The sequence below is a fragment of the Oncorhynchus nerka genome, linkage group LG14 (assembly GCF_034236695.1).
Source record: "Oncorhynchus nerka isolate Pitt River linkage group LG14, Oner_Uvic_2.0, whole genome shotgun sequence".
NCBI classification, from domain to species: domain Eukaryota; kingdom Metazoa; phylum Chordata; class Actinopteri; order Salmoniformes; family Salmonidae; genus Oncorhynchus; species Oncorhynchus nerka.
The window spans coordinates 37,576,745-37,597,146 of record NC_088409.1 but is presented as its reverse complement, the minus strand read 5'-3'; the positions used below and the strand labels follow the sequence as shown (position 1 = coordinate 37,597,146).

Below are 20,402 nucleotides of genomic sequence, written 5' to 3'. Positions count from 1 at the left end.
AATCAAACATGTGTGTGTGTGTGTGTGTGTGTGTGTATGCAAGCGCATGTGTGTATGTGTGTGCAGGCATGTGTGTGTGTGTGTGTGTGTGTGTGTGTGTGTGTGTGTGTGTGTGTGTGTGTGTGTGTGTGTGACCAAGTAGCACTAGCACTGGCCCAAGTGTGCATGATTAGCATACACAGGCTAACATACACATAGATGATTACCATACACAGACTAACATACACATAGATGATTACCATACACAGACTAACATACACATAGATGATTACCATACACAGACTAACATACACATAGATGATTACCATACACAGACTAACATACATATAGATGATTAACATACACATAGATGATTACCATACACAGACTAACATACACATAGATGATTAACATACACATAGATGATTAACATACACATAGATGATTACCATACACAGACTAACATACACATAGATGATTACCATACACAGACTAACATACATATAGATGATTACCATACACAGACTAACATACATATAGATGATTAACATACACATACTAACATACACATAGATGATTACCATACAGAGACTAACATACACATAGATGATTAACATACACAGACTAACATACATATAGATGATTAACATACACAGACTAACATACACATAGATGATTACCATACACATAGATGATTACCATACACATAGATGATTACCATACACATAGATGATTACCATACACATAGATGATTACCATACACATAGATGATTACCATACACATAGATGATTACCATACACATAGATGATTACCATACACATAGATGATTACCATACACATACTAACATACACATAGATGATTAACATACACAGACTAACATACACATAGATGATTACCATACACAGACTAACATACATATAGATGATTACCATACACAGACTAACATACACATAGATGATTACCATACACATACTAACATACACATAGATGATTAACATACACAGACTAACATACACATAGATGATTACCATACACAGACTAACATACACATAGATGATTACCATACACAGACTAACATACATATAGATGATTACCATACACAGACTAACATACATATAGATGATTAACATACACATAGATGATTAACATACACAGACTAACATACACATAGATGATTAACATACACAGACTAACATACACATAGATGATTACCATACACATAGATGATTAACATACACATAGATGATTAACATACACATAGATGATTAACATACACAGACTAACATACACATAGATGATTACCATACATAGACTAACATACACATAGATGATTACCATACACAGACTAACATACATATAGATGATTAACATACACAGACTAACATACATATAGATGATTAACATACACAGACTAACATACACATAGATGAATACCATACAGAGACTAACATACACATAGATGATTACCATACATAGACTAACATACACATAGATGATTAACATACACAGACTAACATACACATAGATGATTAACATACACAGACTAACATAACACATAGATGATTAACATACACAGACTAACATACACATAGATGATTAACATACACAGACTAACATACACAGACTAACATACATATAGATGATTACCATACACAGACTAACATACACATAGATGATTACCATACACAGACTAACATACACATAGATGATTAACATACACATAGATGATTACCATACACAGACTAACATACACATAGATGATTAACATACACATAGATGATTACCATACACAGACTAACATACACAGACTAACATACACATAGATGATTAACATACACAGACTAACATACACAGACTAACATACACATAGATGATTAACATACACAGACTAACATACACAGACTAACATACACAGACTAACATACACAGACTAACATACACATAGATGATTAACATACACAGACTAACATACACAGACTAACATACACAGACTAACATACACAGACTAACATACACATAGATGATTAACATACACAGACTAACATACACATAGATGATTACCATACACAGACTAACATACACAGACTAACATACACAGACTAACATACACATAGATGATTACCATACACAGACTAACATACACAGACTAACATACACATAGATGATTAACATACACAGACTTGAAAATAAAAGAGAGCACACTCTTGGAGCTCAGATGCAAAAATGTAATACCAACGTTTCGACAGCCAAGCTGTCTTCATCAGGGTATAATCACAAACACTGCGGGATGACTCGTTTATATAGTGTCAAAAGACACAGGTGTCTGTAATCATGGCCAGGAGTGGCCTAATATCATTGGTTAATAATCAAATATTAAAATGTCATACAAAGAACAGTATACAAACAAATGGATAGCATATGATCATAGATTAATTTGACTATACAAGTTTACACACAATTACAATGGCAAAGTCACAATAATCACAAGAATGGCTTCAGATCAAAGTCTACGTTGAGACCGAAGGGCGCAAGGGTCTTTAAATGAAAGATCCAGGCAGCCTCTCGTTTTAACAATAAATTATCAAGGTCACCCCCTCTCCTAGGGAGGGTGACATGTTCGATCCCAATATAACGCAGAGACGAAATCGAGTGGCCTGCCTCCAAGAAGTGGGCCGCAACCGGATAAATAAAGTTTTTACACCTAATGGTGCTCCGATGCTCTGAGATACGTACTTTTAATTTGCGCTTTGTTTTACCTACATCATTTTTACCATTTTATAAGATAAATAACTGCCTTAGTGGAGCACGTAATAACACCTTTTATTGGGATCGATTTCCCTGATTGTGGGTGTTTGAAGGATCTACATTTATAAGTGCCATTGCATTGAGCACAGCCATTACATTTATAATTTCCATCCAGTAGGGGCGCAAGTAGACGTTGTTCAGGAATATCTAACATACACAGACTAACATACATATAGATGATTAACATACACATAGATGATTAACATACATATAGATGATTAACATACACATAGATGATTACCATACACATAGATGATTAACATACACATAGATGATTACCATACACATAGATGATTACCATACACAGACTAACATACACATAGATGATTACCATACACAGACTAACATACATATAGATGATTACCATACACAGACTAACATACATATAGATGATTACCATACACAGACTAACATACATATAGATGATTAACATACACATACTAACATACACATAGATGATTACCACATACACATAGATGATTAACTAACAGATAACACATAGATGATTAACATACACAGACTAACATACATATAGATGATTAACATACACAGATAACATACACATAGATGATTACCATACACATAGATGATTACCATACACATAGATGATTACCATACACATAGATGATTACCATACACATAGATGATTACCATACACATAGATGATTACCATACACATAGATGATTACCATACACATACTAACATACACATAGATGATTAACATACACAGACTAACATACACATAGATGATTACCATACACAGACTAACATAAATATAGATGATTACCATACACAGACTAACATACACATAGATGATTACCATACACATACTAACATACACATAGATGATTAACATACACAGACTAACATACACATAGATGATTACCATACACAGACTAACATACACATAGATGATTACCATACACAGACTAACATACATATAGATGATTACCATACACAGACTAACATACATATAGATGATTAACATACACATAGATGATTAACATACACAGACTAACATACACATAGATGATTAACATACACAGACTAACATACACATAGATGATTACCATACACATAGATGATTAACATACACATAGATGATTACCATACATATAGATGATTAACATACACAGACTAACATACACATAGATGATTACCATACACAGACTAACATACATATAGATGATTAACATACACAGACTAACATACATATAGATGATTAACATACACAGACTAACATACACATAGATGAATACCATACAGAGACTAACATACACATAGATGATTACCATACATAGACTAACATACACATAGATGATTAACATACACAGACTAACATACACATAGATGATTAACATACACAGACTAACATACACAGACTAACATACATATAGATGATTAACATACACAGACTAACATACACAGACTAACATACATATAGATGATTAACATACACAGACTAACATACACAGACTAACATACACATAGATGATTAACATACACAGACTAACATACACATAGATGATTAACATACACAGACTAACATACACATAGATGATTAACATACACAGACTAACATACACATAGATGATTAACATACACAGACTAACATACACATAGATGATTAACATACACATAGATGATTAACATACACAGACTAACATACACATAGATGATTAACATACACAGACTAACATACATATAGATGATTAACATACACATAGATGATTACCATACACAGACTAACATACACATAGATGATTACCATACACAGACTAACATACACATAGATGATTACCATACACAGACTAACATACACATAGATGATTACCATACACATAGATGATTAACATACACAGACTAACATACATATAGATGATTAACATACACAGACTAACATACACATAGATGATTACCATACACAGACTAACATACACATAGATGATTAACATACACAGACTAACATACACAGACTAACATACACATAGATGATTAACATACACAGACTAACATACATATAGATGATTAACATACACATAGATGATTAACATACACAGACTAACATACACATAGATGATTAACATACACAGACTAACATACACATAGATGATTAACATACACAGACTAACATACACATAGATGATTAACATACACAGACTAACATACACATAGATGATTAACATACACAGACTAACATACACATAGATGATTACCATACACAGACTAACATACATATAGATGATTAACATACACATAGATGATTACCATACACAGACTAACATACACATAGATGATTATCATACACAGACTAACATACACATAGATTTTTTATTTATTTATTTATTTATTTTATTTCACCTTTATTTAACCAGGTAAGCAAGTTGAGAACAAGTTCTCATTTACAATTGCGACCTGGCCAAGATAAAGCAAAGCAGTTCGACACATACAACGACACAGAGTTACACATGGAGTAAAACAAACATACAGTCAATAATACAGTAAAACAATTTTTTTTTAAAGTCTATATACAATGTGAGCAAATTAGGTGAGAATGGAGGTAAAGGCAAAAAAGGCCATGGTGGCAAAGTAAATACAATATAGCAAGTAAAACACTGGAATGGTAGTAATTGCAATGGAAGAATGTGCAAAGTAGAAATAAAAATAATGGGGTGCAAAGGAGCAAAATAAATAAATAAATTAAATACAGTTGGGAAAGAGGTAGTTGTTTGGGCTAAATTATAGGTGGGCTATGTACAGGTGCAGTAATCTGTAAGATGCTCTGACAGTTGGTGCTTAAAGCTAGTGAGGGAGATAAGTGTTTCCAATTTAAGAGATTTTTGTAGTTCGTTCCAGTCATTGGCAGCAGAGAACTGGAAGGAGGCGGCCAAAGAAAGAGGTGGTTTTGGGGGTGACTAGAGAGATATACCTGCTGGAGCGTGTGCTACAGGTGGGAGATGCTATGGTGACCAGCGAGCTGAGATAAGGGGGACTTTACCTAGCAGGGTCTTGTAGATGACATGGAGCCAGTGGGTTTGGCGACGAGTATGAAGCGAGGGCCAGCCAACGAGAGCGTACAGGTCGCAATGGTGGGTAGTATATGGGGCTTTGGTGACAAAACGGATAGCACTGTGATAGACTGCATCCAATTTGTTGAGTAGGGTATTGGAGGCTATTTTGTAAATGACATCGCCAAAGTCGAGGATTGGTAGGATGGTCAATTTTACAAGGGTATGTTTGGCAGCATGAGTGAAGGATGCTTTGTTGCGAAATAGGAAGCCAATTCTAGATTTAACTTTGGATTGGAGATGTTTGATATGGGTCTGGAAGGAGAGTTTACAGTCTAACCAGACACCTAAGTATTTGTAGTTGTCCACGTATTCTAAGTCAGAGCCGTCCAGAGTAGTGATGTTGGACAGGCGGGTAGGTGCAGGTAGCGATCGGTTGAAGAGCATGCATTTAGTTTTACTTGTATTTAAGAGCAATTGGAGGCCACGGAAGGAGAGTTGTATGGCATTGAAGCTTGCCTGGAGGGTTGTTAACACAGTGTCCAAGAAGGGCCGGAAGTATACAGAATGGTGTCGTCTGCGTAGAGGTGGATCAGAGACTCACCAGCAGCAAGAGCGACCTCATTGATGTATACAGAGAAGAGAGTCGGTCCAAGAATTGAACCCTGTGGCACCCCATAGAGACTGCCAGAGGTCCGGACAGCAGACCCTCCGATTTGACACACTGAACTCTATCAGAGAAGTAGTTGGTGAACCAGGCGAGGCAATCATTTGAGAAACCAAGGCTGTCGAGTCTGCCGATGAGGATGTGGTGGTTGACAGAGTCGAAAGCCTTGGCCAGATCAATGAATACGGCTGCACAGTAATGTTTCTTATCGATGGCGGTTAAGATATCGTTTAGGACCTTGAGCGTGGCTGAGGTGCACCCATGACCAGCTCTGAAACCAGATTGCATAGCAGAGAAGGTATGGTGAGATTCGAAATGGTCGGTAATCTGTTTGTTGACTTGGCTTTCGAAGACCTTAGAAAGGCACGGTAGGATAGATATAGGTCTGTAGCAGTTTGGGTCAAGAGTGTCCCCCCCTTTGAAGAGGGGGATGACCGCAGCTGCTTTCCAATCTTTGGGAATCTCAGATGACACGAAAGAGAGGTTGAACAGGCTAGTAATAGGGGTGGCAACAATTTCGGCAGATAATTTTAGAAAGAAAGGGTCCAGATTGTCTAGCCCGGCTGATTTGTAGGGGTCCAGATTTTTCAGCTCTTTCAGAACTTCAGCTGAATGTGCTAACATACACATAGATGATTACCATACACAGACTAACATACACATAGATGATTACCATACACAGACTAACATACACATAGATGATTACCATACACAGATAACATACACATAGATGATTACCATACACATAGATGATTAACATACACAGACTAACATACATATAGATGATTAACATACACAGACTAACATACACATAGATGATTACCATACACAGACTAACATACACATAGATGATTAACATACACAGACTAACATACACATAGATGATTAACATACACAGACTAACATACATATAGATGATTAACATACACATAGATGATTAACATACACAGACTAACATACACAGACTAACATACATATAGATGATTAACATACACATAGATGATTAACATACACAGACTAACATACACATAGATGATTAACATACACAGACTAACATACACATAGATGATTACCATACACAGACTAACATACACATAGATGATTAACATACACAGACTCAACCACACTGAGCAATAGAAATACAGCAAACTATATGAACCTGTCTCACCTACATGGCATGAGACAAAGAGATACACTGTATGACAACAGAGTGCATCAAACAGAGCAAAGATATTCTACTGTCACAGGGTTAGCGAAAAGATCAACCAGAACAGAGATGTGTCACTCACCCCCTCAGGTCTAGCTGAGCTCTGGCAGAGATGGAGAGAGACAGACTGACTGGGTTGCTCTTGGAGCTGTCTTTGTTTGAACTGTAAGATAAGAGGCACACGAGTCAGTAAAGATGTTTGGATGTAATGTGGTGATGTATGGTGTGTGAGTAAATGAGTGAGTGACCATGTGTTTGTGGCGAGGTGAACAGTCAATGTTTTGTCTCGTCTGTTTTCCTCCGGTCATCTGTCTCGATGCTCTTTGTTTGGGAAAGCCACAGAAATACTCAGAATTCTGACAGAGGTTCCTTTTTACAGTTATGTGTGTCACAGCTCTTCAGCAGTGTGTGTGTGTGTGTGTGTGTGTCTGTCACCTGTGGATCTGTAGGTCAAAGTCAATGTGAGGACCGGCATCATCCAGCCTTTGGACAGCAAACCTTAAACCTACAGATACCTGGAGACAGAGACAGTGAGACCGAGAGAGAGGGACAGAGAGACAAAGAGAGAGGGACAGAGACAGAGAGTCAGAGAGAGAGAGACAGAGACAGAGAGTCAGAGAGAGAGGGACAGAGACAGAGAGTCAGAGAGAGAGGGACAGAGGGACAAAGGGAGAGGGACAGAGACAGAGTCAAAGAGAGACGAATCAAAGTCTGTGTCAGTGACATCTGTAAGTGTTCAGTTAAAGCGAGCAGCCTTCTAACCCCATGTAGAGTTTCCCTTTGTGAAAGCTAACCAGAACCTGGCCATGGTGTGTGTATCTGAGTTACGTATCTGTATTCTGTGTTTGTGTCTCAGTTGGAGGATCAGTACAGATCTGTGGGCTGAGACAGACCAGATCCCTTCCCCTCTAGACCCCAGTTAAACCCCACTCTACCCTTGCTTAACTCACACCACGTGGAGGGCTTAGTTCATAACCATGAGTATGATAATGGCTTCTTGTGTTTGTGTAATAATGTTCTCATGAACAACATGTTAGACACTAGTCAATGCCGGAAACTCTTAAAACACTCGCTAAAACTACAAGGGAGAAGCCTGAGGGTGGAAACTCATTAGGACTCCAAAGTCAGAGACTTTATTGCACATCAGAGAGATAATCAGAACAACTCAACAGAGACGACGAAAGACCAAATGGGTCTAAATCACTGAGGTCCCCAGGCTGAGAGAAAGAGAGAGAGACAGACAAAGTGACCCAAATATATCTCTCTCCCCAAATCTGGAAAACATTTATTTCCTGTCACTTCTCTCCCATATTCTGAACAGCCCCAGCACCACTGTAAAACTGTCTAACCTGGATGTACTGTAGAACCCACCATAGTACAGAGACAGTGTTTGTCAAGGAAATGATCTAATGCATCGACCAATAAACGACCGAGGCTCTGTGACTGTTCTCACATTCCTTGATGTAAGAGCAGAGATTGACGCCGTCGACCAAACTAACAGACAGGTATACATTTATTTTTCTGCCCAGTGAGACCTCTGATTGCTCCAAGGCTATATATGGTGTTCCACAGGGCTCTGTGGAGGGGCCGTTTCTGTTCACATTATACATGCTGATCGTCTGGCAGAGGTGGCACCACAGGCCCCAGAGTGGTGTAGCGGAAAACAAAATTCTGGGGTACATCATTTTTCCTGATCTGGTAACCTAACCAGGTAAAACTCTGGCCCTTATACGGTATGACGTGATTCATCTGTTGAATATGGGCTATGATGGGACCAGAGTTTTTCACATGGTTTAAAAAAACTCCTGGCCTTGGGGAGGATGAAAGCCCTGTTAAACTGCAGCAACCTTGTACTTGTTGTTATGAATTATATTTTAAAGAAGGACTGGGGGGGTCCTATACACAGACACTCAGAAAGCTACATGATTGGATAATATGCAGGTTTGCATCATGTAGTCCTGCTCCTGCTCAACTGTAATACTCATAACAAAATGTACTCACAGTTTATGTCAGCTACTGTGTTTAATGATTATTTCAAGTTTATACTCTTGGATTGAAAAAGTCTAGGTAACCTGGTTAGCCCAAGTTTAAATATAAACCAAATGTAATCCCATTGGGTTATAAATAGCCCACACTACGTTACCACTTCGTTTACCCTGGCCAGAGGGACAGGGCCCATAGGAGGCCTGACTATGCAGCTGCTGTTAGTAGCCTACAGTGGATCAGACTCAAAAAGTGTCTCGTTACCATGCAACACATGTCAGATCGCTAATGTTTAGGAGTAAAGGCTGCTCCATTGATGTAAGAGTTTTTGCTTGTGTCTGTTGGGAGTGATGTGCTATCAGCTCACTAAATAAATACCAGAGGAAAGTGGAGAGCGCCTTGAGCATTAATCTGATTGGTCAAGACACACAAAGAGCCTGTAGCAGCACTTTGGTGTGAAAGACAGACAAATCATGAGGCAAATCGGTCTAAAAAAACAGCACTTTGCCCCTTTTCTTTTACACTTTGCGTAGATATATTTTATTAAACTAAATCAAAAGTGATTGAAAAGTGTGGCAAATGCTGCCTCGCTACACATTTTCCGGCAGCCCTGCCACCTGGAATGTTACCCATAAACAAGTGTCTGTTTTCACCGCTATGCTTGTTGACCCCCGGAAGAGTAGCTGCTGCTTTAGCACCAGCTAATGGGGATCCTAATAAAATACAAAAAATGCTGACAATACACAACGTTTTAAAGAAACATGGCGAGGCAGTCTGCATTTTAGAGGCTTGACTCAAAAATATTAGAATGAGAAAAAGATACATTCAAAATGGTCTACAAGCGTCGTTACTCCGGCTGTATGATTAGTGTGTGTGTGTGTGTGTTTATTCTATAAAAGCTCATGAATTCCTACAGGTCCAAAGGGGCAAGGGTAAGTATGTCTGGGAAACATCTGGTCTGAAGGAGAGCTGACGTGCACACACGTGTGTCGCTTCTAGAGCTAACAAATACCACTCTCAGGGTCACAACACACACACACACACACACACACACACACACACACACACACACACACACACACACACACACACACACACACACACACACACACACACAGACAGACAGACAGAGCGGTTACAGAAACACAGGGTAGAGTTACATGTCAGATGGGACCACTCTTTACTTTACAAAGCCTGTGCTTCCTGGATGTGTCATGCAAGGGCGAACGGATTAACACACACAGAAATATCCACAGACAGCTTCAGAGTGTGGGACTCAGTGGGGCACAGGGTATCTGGGTGATCCTTCAGCATGGTAACTATCAATCAGCACCACTGTATCCGAGTGACAGCTTCCTGTTTGGGCAGGAAGTGGTTGTTTCCAAGTAGAGGGGGAGGTCAGAGTGGGTGCATGTGCGTGTGTGTATTTTTTTGTGTTCTTTTGTGTTTGTGTGTGTGTTGGACTTACTTCTGTTCCGGCAACCATAGGGTTCCCCAGGTCACACACCACCAGTCTGGAGTCATTCACCATCCTGTACTCACAGTTCAACCTGGATAGAGCCTGGAGAGGAGAGGAGGTGGAAGGGAGAGGGTGGCAGAGAGGTGATATGTGGGGGAAGGGAGGAGAGGAAGAGAGTGAAGAATGTTCTGACAGTAACAACCTCATCTCATCCATCTTAGGGCCCCATTACACATCCATTCACTCACTCTCTAGAGAAAAAACCCTGACGTTGTCAACAGGATGTAATGTAATGGTAAAAAGGTCAGCAAGGCTGTAGGGTCTAGTTGAGCTGGTCTAGGGTTGGGGCCAGTGTGGGGGGGTGGAAGTGTGTGTGGGAATGTGTGTTCTCACCTCTATCCTGCGTTCCACTCCTATGTAATCAGCCTCAGGGGGTAGGAGTGTGTGTAACTCAGTCTCATATGCCCCCTCTCCTTTGTTAACCGCGTTTATGGTCAACATGACCAGGTTGTCATCCCCGACCACCAGCTCTGTACGGTCTCTGTGTTTGTGTGTGTGCAGGAGAGAGAAATAAACAAGTCAATACTATGTCAAACAGTAGAGGTTGGAGTGTGTGTGAGTGTGTGTATCAGTCAGAGGAGAATGACAGGGTTTGTGTTGGGCTGCCATGGCAATTGCATACAGATGAAAACAGAAGAAAAACATGCACGCACACACACACACACACACACACACACACACACACACACACACACACACACACACACACACACACACACACACACACACACACACACACACACACACACACACACTCTCTTGCTAATGTAAACAATTAGAGAGCAAACTTCTCTCCTTGCATGCTGTAACACAGTCCTAGCCTTTGTTTAGGTGTGCGTGTGTGAGTGTGTGTCTGAATGTGTGTGAGTATGTACATATGTTGAAAGTTTACAGGTTGACAAGGACTTTTCTGAATCTTCCCAGCATGCCTCACTTGACAGGTCAGGGCACAACACACCACAAGGCGTAACACACCCCTATATCAGTAAGGTTACTTAACTACTGTTTTTAAAATGAGACCGTAACGGTTTCATGTTGACGTATATGCTACACATGTTACATACAGTACATACTTACATGCTTGCAGATAGCTGGAGGTCTGGAATACACTCATTGTCTTCCCCACAGTCCAGCAGAATATATGCCTGAGAAATAAAGGAGAAAGGGAGAGACCGATGGGGAGAGGGACGGGGGTTAAGGTCGAGTCTAACGATATGCTGTAAGTGGTCTTGATTGGATGAGAAAGAGAGCCCACACACACACACACCTGTTCCTGCAGGAAGGTACTGCTGTAGCGGTTGAGGACAGGGGGGAGGTCCAGATTGGAAGGAGGGGCTAAACTGTAGTTCAGAGCCAATGAGATGGGAGTCAATTTATCCCTAAACTCATCCTCCCCCTGAGGGACAGAGAGAGAGAGGGGGGGGGAGATACCGTGTAACAGAAAGTTTGTTCACTATAACTAGTCCAAAAACAGGTTCAGCTGAGTTGACAGATATTTTGAGAGGATCTTGTCCAAACACAGCAAGGATGGAGGCCTCTTTTCTTTAAAAAAAACTCAAATTCATTTTTTTGGCAGAGGAGTGTGTTTGACTTACTCGTAGGTAGACAGTATAGTTCAGGCAGGAGTGAGGATGGCTGTGGCCAAGCGTTAGGACCCCTGTGTGCTGGGGCTGATGGGAATCCAGGAAATAAACTCTCTTAACTCCGCCCCTCACACCTTTAAGCCAATCCAGTTGCAGCTCTGCATTCAGGACTGGGAGAGGTGGAGGAGAGAGGGGGATGGAGGGAGAGAGTGAGTGAGTGAGGAGGGGTTCCATATGGTCCCATCGTGTGCGGAAGTGTGTGTGTATTCTCATCTGGTGTGCAGGAGGGAACCATGGGTATGGTCTACTTTATCCCTTTTAGTTTCTACAGAGCATCATTAGCCAGTGGAAACAATGCATTCATACAGTTAGCATCTCTAACACTAACTTATGCATAAACCTCTCCCTCCCCCCTCTTCATCCCCAGTCAGAGCTACTTACCTACAGAGTCTGGGATCCCCACACCGCTCACCTTTGCACAAATATCTACCCTTAGACTGGATAACAGAGAGAGAGAGGTAGAGAGACATGGGAGATTGAGACAGGATAAAAAAGTGCTCCTCTGTATGTCAGTGTGTGTTTGTGTGTACGCACTCATCTCGATCTCACACACACACACACACACACACAGCACACACACACACACACACACACACACACACACACACACACACACACACACACACACACACACACACACACACACACACACACACACACACACACACACACACACACACACACACACACACACACACACACAGGTTCTCTAGCATTGAAATGCCTGCCAACCAGAACCACTCAGGACAGAACAATGAGCACCAATTAGAAGAAAAACGTCCTCTTTACTGCTCGTCCTCTCAGTTTCCCCAAAACAACCAGAAAAACTCCTCAACTGGCCAAAGCTCTCAATAAAACAACTATTCAATAAAATAAAAAGCAACAATCGCAGACGGTCCTAAAAACTCCCTAATAGTACATGTGTTGTTGTGTCCTGTCTCGTTCCTCCAGCCAGTCTGATGGTTTATTTCAATCAGCTGTGTTTGTTTTGACAGAATTCCACAGTTTGGTGCCATCTGTCAATCTGCCCAAACGCACCATGTCTCTGTCCTGCCAACACACATAGCCTAAAAATCACCCTATTGGTCAATTGTCTGTCACTCACTAGGTTACCTAGTGACTGCGTGTGTGTGTGTGTGTGTGTGTGCGTGCGTGCGTGTGTACTCACCAGGTTACCATGGTATCAGATTCTGTCAGGAGGCAGGATCGGTCATCAGGGTTCAGGATTCTAGGAGTCAGGATCATCTCTGCCTCCACTGACACTACAGGACGAGCCCACACACACACACACACACACACACACACACACACACACACACACACACACACACACACACACACACACACACACACAATCTCACCATTGTAAACTAGCAGCCAATCTGATACATGAAACAATGTAGTCTAGCCAATCAGATAATTAGATATCTTACCTGTACACCGACACCTCCCCTTTACCAAATGCTCCCACTATCAGATCTACAGTGAAAGAGAGAGAGAGAGAAAGAGAGAGAGCAAGACAGGGAGACTGCATGAGCTTCAAAGAAACGCACAGATGGGACTGATTTCAAGGTCTCCAGCAATCTTCATCAAGCACAGACCTCTCACGTTTTACACACACTGACACAGATACACACACATACACAAACACATTTAGTCTGTACCAGCTTTGAGTAGTGAATATAACTATTTTTGCAGCACTATTTTGGTTCAGAATGAAACTATCAAAATAGGAACACAGTGTGTGTGTGTGTGTGTGTGTGTGTGTGTGTGTCGCAACGGAGAGACCCCACGGCACATTCCAGCTCCATTAGAACATTCCCATTGGTCCAATCAGAAACCTCTGCTACACAACAAGAACATTCCCTCACTTTACTATAATCATGTGCCTTATACAACTAGTCAGTCTGTAGCAGCCACACAACTAGTCCAGTGCTCTACTCAGTTAATTTGTGTTTATGTGTTTTGAAGATGAAGAGTCTTAATTGGGTTTTTGTTTAAAATAGAGCTGCACTTTAATGAGTGTGGTCATGGGAGACATACCACTCACACACACACACACACACACACACACACACACACACACACACACACACACACACACACACACACACACACACACACACACACACACACACACACACACACACACACACACACACACACACACGTTGACTGAAAGTCTGAAACCGCAGTGGGAAAGAGACTTAATCAATACAAGCCTTCCCTGCCAGACACACTAAGCTAACACAACGCTAACACAGGACTGACCCCCAACCATAGATCTAGCTAGTCCTGTCACTGGAAGACAGAGGTTAAGCTAAGCTCTGAAGCTGATACAGCACTGGGACTGAGGCTAAGACAAGTCATGCTAATATCAATGAGGCTGAGGGTCAGAGGCTAAGATAAGTCATGCTAATATCAATGAGGCTGAGGGTCAGAGGCTAAGGTAAGTCATGCTAATATCAATGAGGCTGAGGGTCAGAGGCTAAGGTAAGTCATGCTAATATCAATGAGGCTGAGGGTCAGAGGCTAAGTTTACTCATGTTAATATATCAATGGGACTGGTTAAGCTCATTAGTTCTGACCTCTGCAGTTCTGTTTGAAAGAGTTCTGAGCTCTCTAGTTGGTCTAGTGAAAGGGGAAAAATGTGGTTTTGAAGACACGTGACAGAGAGGTTGTCTCTAGTTTACTAGTAACAGTCAAGTCGAGAAATCCTACTCAGATAGCCTCTTATCTGTTGGGAATATACATACCTGGCTATCCATCAAATGAAACGGACTAGGTTAAGTCTTGATGCTGATAGAGGGCTAGAGTGTGACACACCCACGCACACTGTGAGTGACATCTGTTTAAATGGTTCAACTATTAGAGTCAAATAAGATCTATTGAGTGTGCGTATGTGTGCGTGTGTGTTCTTGTGTGTGTGCGCGTGTTTAAGTGAGCGTGAGTCTAAATTGAATGTAGGAGTGGTCCATCTGTTTTTGCTGTCAGTGAGACAGCCTTAGCCTGCTGGTCCTCTGAAACCACAACATTACACCCTAGCCCCCAGTGTGTGTGTGTGTGTGTGTGTGTGTGTGATAGGTGTAACAAGGGGCCGGCAGAGGAAGTGGGACCTCTAGCTGTCTGTGGGGTACGGGGGGCAGTTGGAAAGGTAGAGGTGAGGAGGGAAGGTGGAAAGGGGGAAAGGAGGAAGAGGGGGAACGAGGCAGAGAGGAGGAAAGAGGACAGCAGCTAAAGCACTTGGCCTTTCAACCACAGTCTGTAAAAGTCATCAGAGCTAAGGTGTGCTTTCAGCAGGCAGATCTAACCGCACACACACACACATACACGCAAAAAGTACAGTCCAAACATCATCTCAGCCTCAGGGACCCAAACGTCCAACAGAAGAATGCTGCTCTCATTCCAAAGTCCTGGATCTGTCCGTCTTACACTCCAACCCCACTACTCCGTAGGTGTATGTGTGCATACGTGCGTGCCAGTGGAGGCTGCTGAGGGGAGGACTGCTCATAATAATGGCCGGAATGGAGCGAATGGAATGGCATCAAACAACTGGAGACCACGTGTTTGATGTATCTGATACCATTCCACAGATTCCGCTCCAGTCACTACCATAAGCCTGTCCTCCCCAATTAAGGTGCCACCAACCTCCTGTGGTGCGTGCCTAAGTGTGTGTGTGTGTGTGTGTGTGTGTTTGTGTGTGCGCGAGTGCATGTTCCTCCCATAGGTACATCTGTACTCCTTACTCAGCCGTTCTTTTCCCTCTGAAAAGTGCTACTGACACAGAGGATGATTTGGGGTAAATGTACCTTTGGAGTAAATAAAACATAGCCTATGGCACACTTTCCCCTTCCAAGTCAATCATATTTCCACACTGATAAAAACATGTCTGCCACCACTGATTTGAGGTTAGTATGTAAACACACGCACATACAGACACACATTTGGAGTAAGTGTACCTTTGGGGTATGCTGAGTAACTAAACCTCTAGGCCAGTCCGGACTCCCTGCTCTGAGAAATATGGCTGCCATCCAACGTTTACACAACCTGTCAGAGACTGGCTGCTTCAAACTTCTGTATGAGCTCTCTTTAGAACCAGTGTTCAGTGTGTCCACTGTCAAAGTGTTCAGTGTGTGTGTGTGTGTGTGTGTGTGTGTGTGTGTGTGTGTGTGTGTGTGCTGTGTGTGTTTTCTGTTCAGTAGAGCTGAGTCAGTGGGATTGCTGATTGGCAAGTTAAATGTCTACAACATTTGATCTCTACCGCTGAACATAATTCCTGCCATCAGGCCATCTGACCTTACCTTTAACCCTAGGAGTGGGAACAGCAGAGCTTCCCAGGGTCAGTGTGCGTCTAGCAGGCTGTAACCTCTGTGCACTAGGGACATCTCCTGCTGTTCCTGACTGATTGCGCTCTCTGACTCTGACCCAGTCACTTCTCCAGGGTTAGTTTAAATAGGAACACTCCTTCCAAGAAGCTGATGTGCAACCTTGTTGTGAAAGACCTCAAGACTTGTGTTGCCTCTGAGAGATGCCGCCTAGACTTGAGCTCGGTGGGTTAATGCAGTCTTGAGGCGTGCAGACAATCGAGGTTTGATACCCAGCTGGACACATGAGTCCCCTGGTAGAGACACACGACTGTATCCATCAGGAACACTGATCCATCTCTCTAATCCTCCCGCCCTTCTCTCTCTAAGAGTAACATGGGTTTTGTACCTATGGGATCATACAACTTCACCTATAGAAACAGACTTATGCACAGAAACACACCGTGACACAGGCGCACAGATGCCTTAGCAGTCCTCCCATAATGATGAAACATCTGAGGATCCTTTACCAAAGTGTGACTTTACTAAGATATTAACGACAGACTATATGTGTGTGTGTGTGTGTGTGTGTGTGTGTGTGTGTGTGTGTGATGGCTATGCCACCCGGGAGCTTTCCCTCCACTACCAGATCTTTCCCAGAGGGCCTTAGAAAGCCTGAATTACAACACGCACGCGTGTGTGTCTGCATGCTTATATGTATATGCATTGTGTTTGTACAGTGTGTGTGACTGAGTAACTCGATGTGGGGTGATTCTGTATATGGTCTGGCTTTGGTTCATAGCCTGGCACAGACTCAACACATACACTCAGAGGCCAGTGAAATTGATCACAAGCCATGCAGTGCATATGTGTCTGTATGTGTGTTTGTGTGTGTTAGCGTGTGTGTGCGTGTGTGATGTTTTCATTATAAAATATTTCCTGTTTGTGGGATGGAGAGATCAGAGGACATCTGTTGTTGTTACAGAAAGAAGACAATATGGAAAGAAAATAAAAAATAAAATAATAATTCATACTTTTCAGCTTGGTCTGTCTATAGAAGTACAAAGACTGAACTATGCTGCCTTTAGAATGGCTGCCTTTCAGCTGGGTCTGTCTATAGAAGTACAAAGACTGAACTATGCTGCCTTTAGAATGGCTGCCTTTCAGCTGGGTCTATAGAAGTACAAAGACTGAACTATGCTGCCTTTAGAATGGCTGCCTTTCAGCTTGGTCTATAGAAGTACAAAGACTGAACTATGCTGCCTTTAGAATGGCTGCCTTTCAGCTGGGTCTATAGAAGTACAAAGACTGAACTATGCTGCCTTTAGAATGGCTGCCTTTCAGCTTGGTCTATAGAGGTACAAAGACTGAACAATGCTGCCTTTAGAATGGCTGCCTTTCAGCTTGGTCTATAGAAGTACAAAGACTGAACTATGCTGCCTTTAGAATGGCTGCCTTTCAGCTTGGTCTAAAGAAGTACACAGACTGAACTACAGAAGAGCTTGGTCTATGAACAAAGATGAACTGCCTTTAGAATGGCTGCCTTTCAGCTTGGTCTATAGAAGTACAAAGACTGAACTATGCTGCCTTTAGAATGGCTGCCTTTCAGCTTGGTCTATAGAAGTACACAGACTGAACTATGCTGCCTTTAGAATGGCTGCCTTTCAGCTTGGTCTATAGAAGTACAAAGACTGAACTATGCTGCCTTTAGAATGGCTGCCTTTCAGCTTGGTCAGACTGAAGTTCTGCCTTTTTGGTCTACCTTTCAGCTTGGTCTATAGAAGTACAAAGACTGAACTATGCTGCCTTTAGAATGGCTGCCTTTCAGCTGGTCTATAGAAGTACAAAGACTGAACTAGAATGCTGCCTTTCAGCTCTTAGAATGGCTAGAATGGCTGCCTTTCAGCTTGGTCTATAGAAGTACAAAGACTGAACTATGCTGCCTTTAGAATGGCTGCCTTTCAGCTGGGTCTATAGAAGTACAAAGACTGAACTATGCTGCCTTTAGAATGGCTGCCTTTCAGCTGGGTCTATAGAAGTACAAAGACTGAACTATGCTGCCTTTAGAATGGCTGCCTTTCAGCTGGGTCTTTAGAATGGCTGTCACTATAGAAGTACAAAGACTGAACTATGCTGCCTTTAGAATGGCTGCCTTTCATCTGGGTCTATAGAGGTACAAAGACTGAACTATGCTGCCTTTAGAATGGCTGCCTTTCATCTGGGTCTATAGAGGTACAAAGACTGAAATATGCTGCCTTTAGAATGGCTGCCTTTCATCTGGGTCTATAGAGGTACAAAGACTGAACTATGCTGCCTTTAGAATGGCTGCCTTTCAGCTTGGTCTATAGAGGTACAAAGACTGAACTATGCTGCCTTTAGAATGGCTGCCTTTCAGCTCGGTCTATAGAGGTACAAAGACTGAAATATGCTGCCTTTAGAATGGCTGCCTTTCAGCTTGGTCTATAGAAGTACAAAGACTGAACTATGCTGCCTTTAGAATGGCTGCCTTTCAGCTGGGTCTATAGAGGTACAAAGACTGAACTATGCTGCCTTTAGAATGGCTGCCTTTCAGCTTGGTCTATAGAGGTACAAAGACTGAACTATGCTGCCTTTAGAATGGCTGCCTTTCATCTAGGTCTATAGAGGTACAAAGACTGAACTATGCTGCCTTTAGAATGGCTGCCTTTCAGCTTGGTCTATGCTGCCTTTAGAATGGCTGAGGTCTACAAAGACTGAAATATGCTGCCTTTAGAATGGCTGCCTTTCAGCTTGGTCTATAGTCTATAGAGGTACAAAGACTGAAATATGCTGCCTTTAGAATGGCTGCCTTTCAGCTTGGTCTATAGAGGTACAAAGACTGAACTATGCTGCCTTTAGAATGGCTGCCTTTCAGCTTGGTCTATAGAGGTACAAAGACTGAACTATGCTGCCTTTAGAATGGCTGCCTTTCAGCTTGGTCTATAGAGGTACAAAGACTGAACTATGCTGCCTTTAGAATGGCTGCCTTTCAGCTTGGTCTATAGAGGTACAAAGACTGAACTATGCTGCCTTTAGAATGGCTGCCTTTCAGCTTGGTCTATAGAGGTACAAAGACTGAAATATGCTGCCTTTAGAATGGCTGCCTTTCAGCTTGGTCTATAGAGGTACAAAGACTGAACTATGCTGCCTTTAGAATGGCTGCCTTTCAGCTTGGTCTATAGAGGTACAAAGACTGAAATATGCTGCCTTTAGAATGGCTGCCTTTCAGCTTGGTCTATAGAGGTACACAGACTGAACTATACTGC

The 20,402-nt window shown here is 41.8% G+C and overlaps 1 protein-coding gene across 1 annotated transcript in view; it reads right to left on the bottom strand.

The window, feature by feature from the left end:
• The window catches only part of LOC115140966 (integrin, alpha 8), a 62,077-nt gene that overhangs the window by 24,123 nt on the left and 17,552 nt on the right, over window positions 1-20,402 (bottom strand). The window contains exons 14-23 of the mRNA XM_065000037.1: window positions 14,249-14,293; window positions 13,983-14,091; window positions 13,196-13,251; window positions 12,767-12,924; window positions 12,439-12,567; window positions 12,249-12,316; window positions 11,505-11,652; window positions 11,121-11,213; window positions 8,105-8,184; window positions 7,752-7,832 (exon numbers count right to left, since the gene is read on the bottom strand). Of these exons, the coding sequence (XP_064856109.1) occupies window positions 7,752-7,832; window positions 8,105-8,184; window positions 11,121-11,213; window positions 11,505-11,652; window positions 12,249-12,316; window positions 12,439-12,567; window positions 12,767-12,924; window positions 13,196-13,251; window positions 13,983-14,091; window positions 14,249-14,293 (967 nt within the window). The remainder of the gene's footprint in view (window positions 1-7,751; window positions 7,833-8,104; window positions 8,185-11,120; window positions 11,214-11,504; window positions 11,653-12,248; window positions 12,317-12,438; window positions 12,568-12,766; window positions 12,925-13,195; window positions 13,252-13,982; window positions 14,092-14,248; window positions 14,294-20,402) is intronic.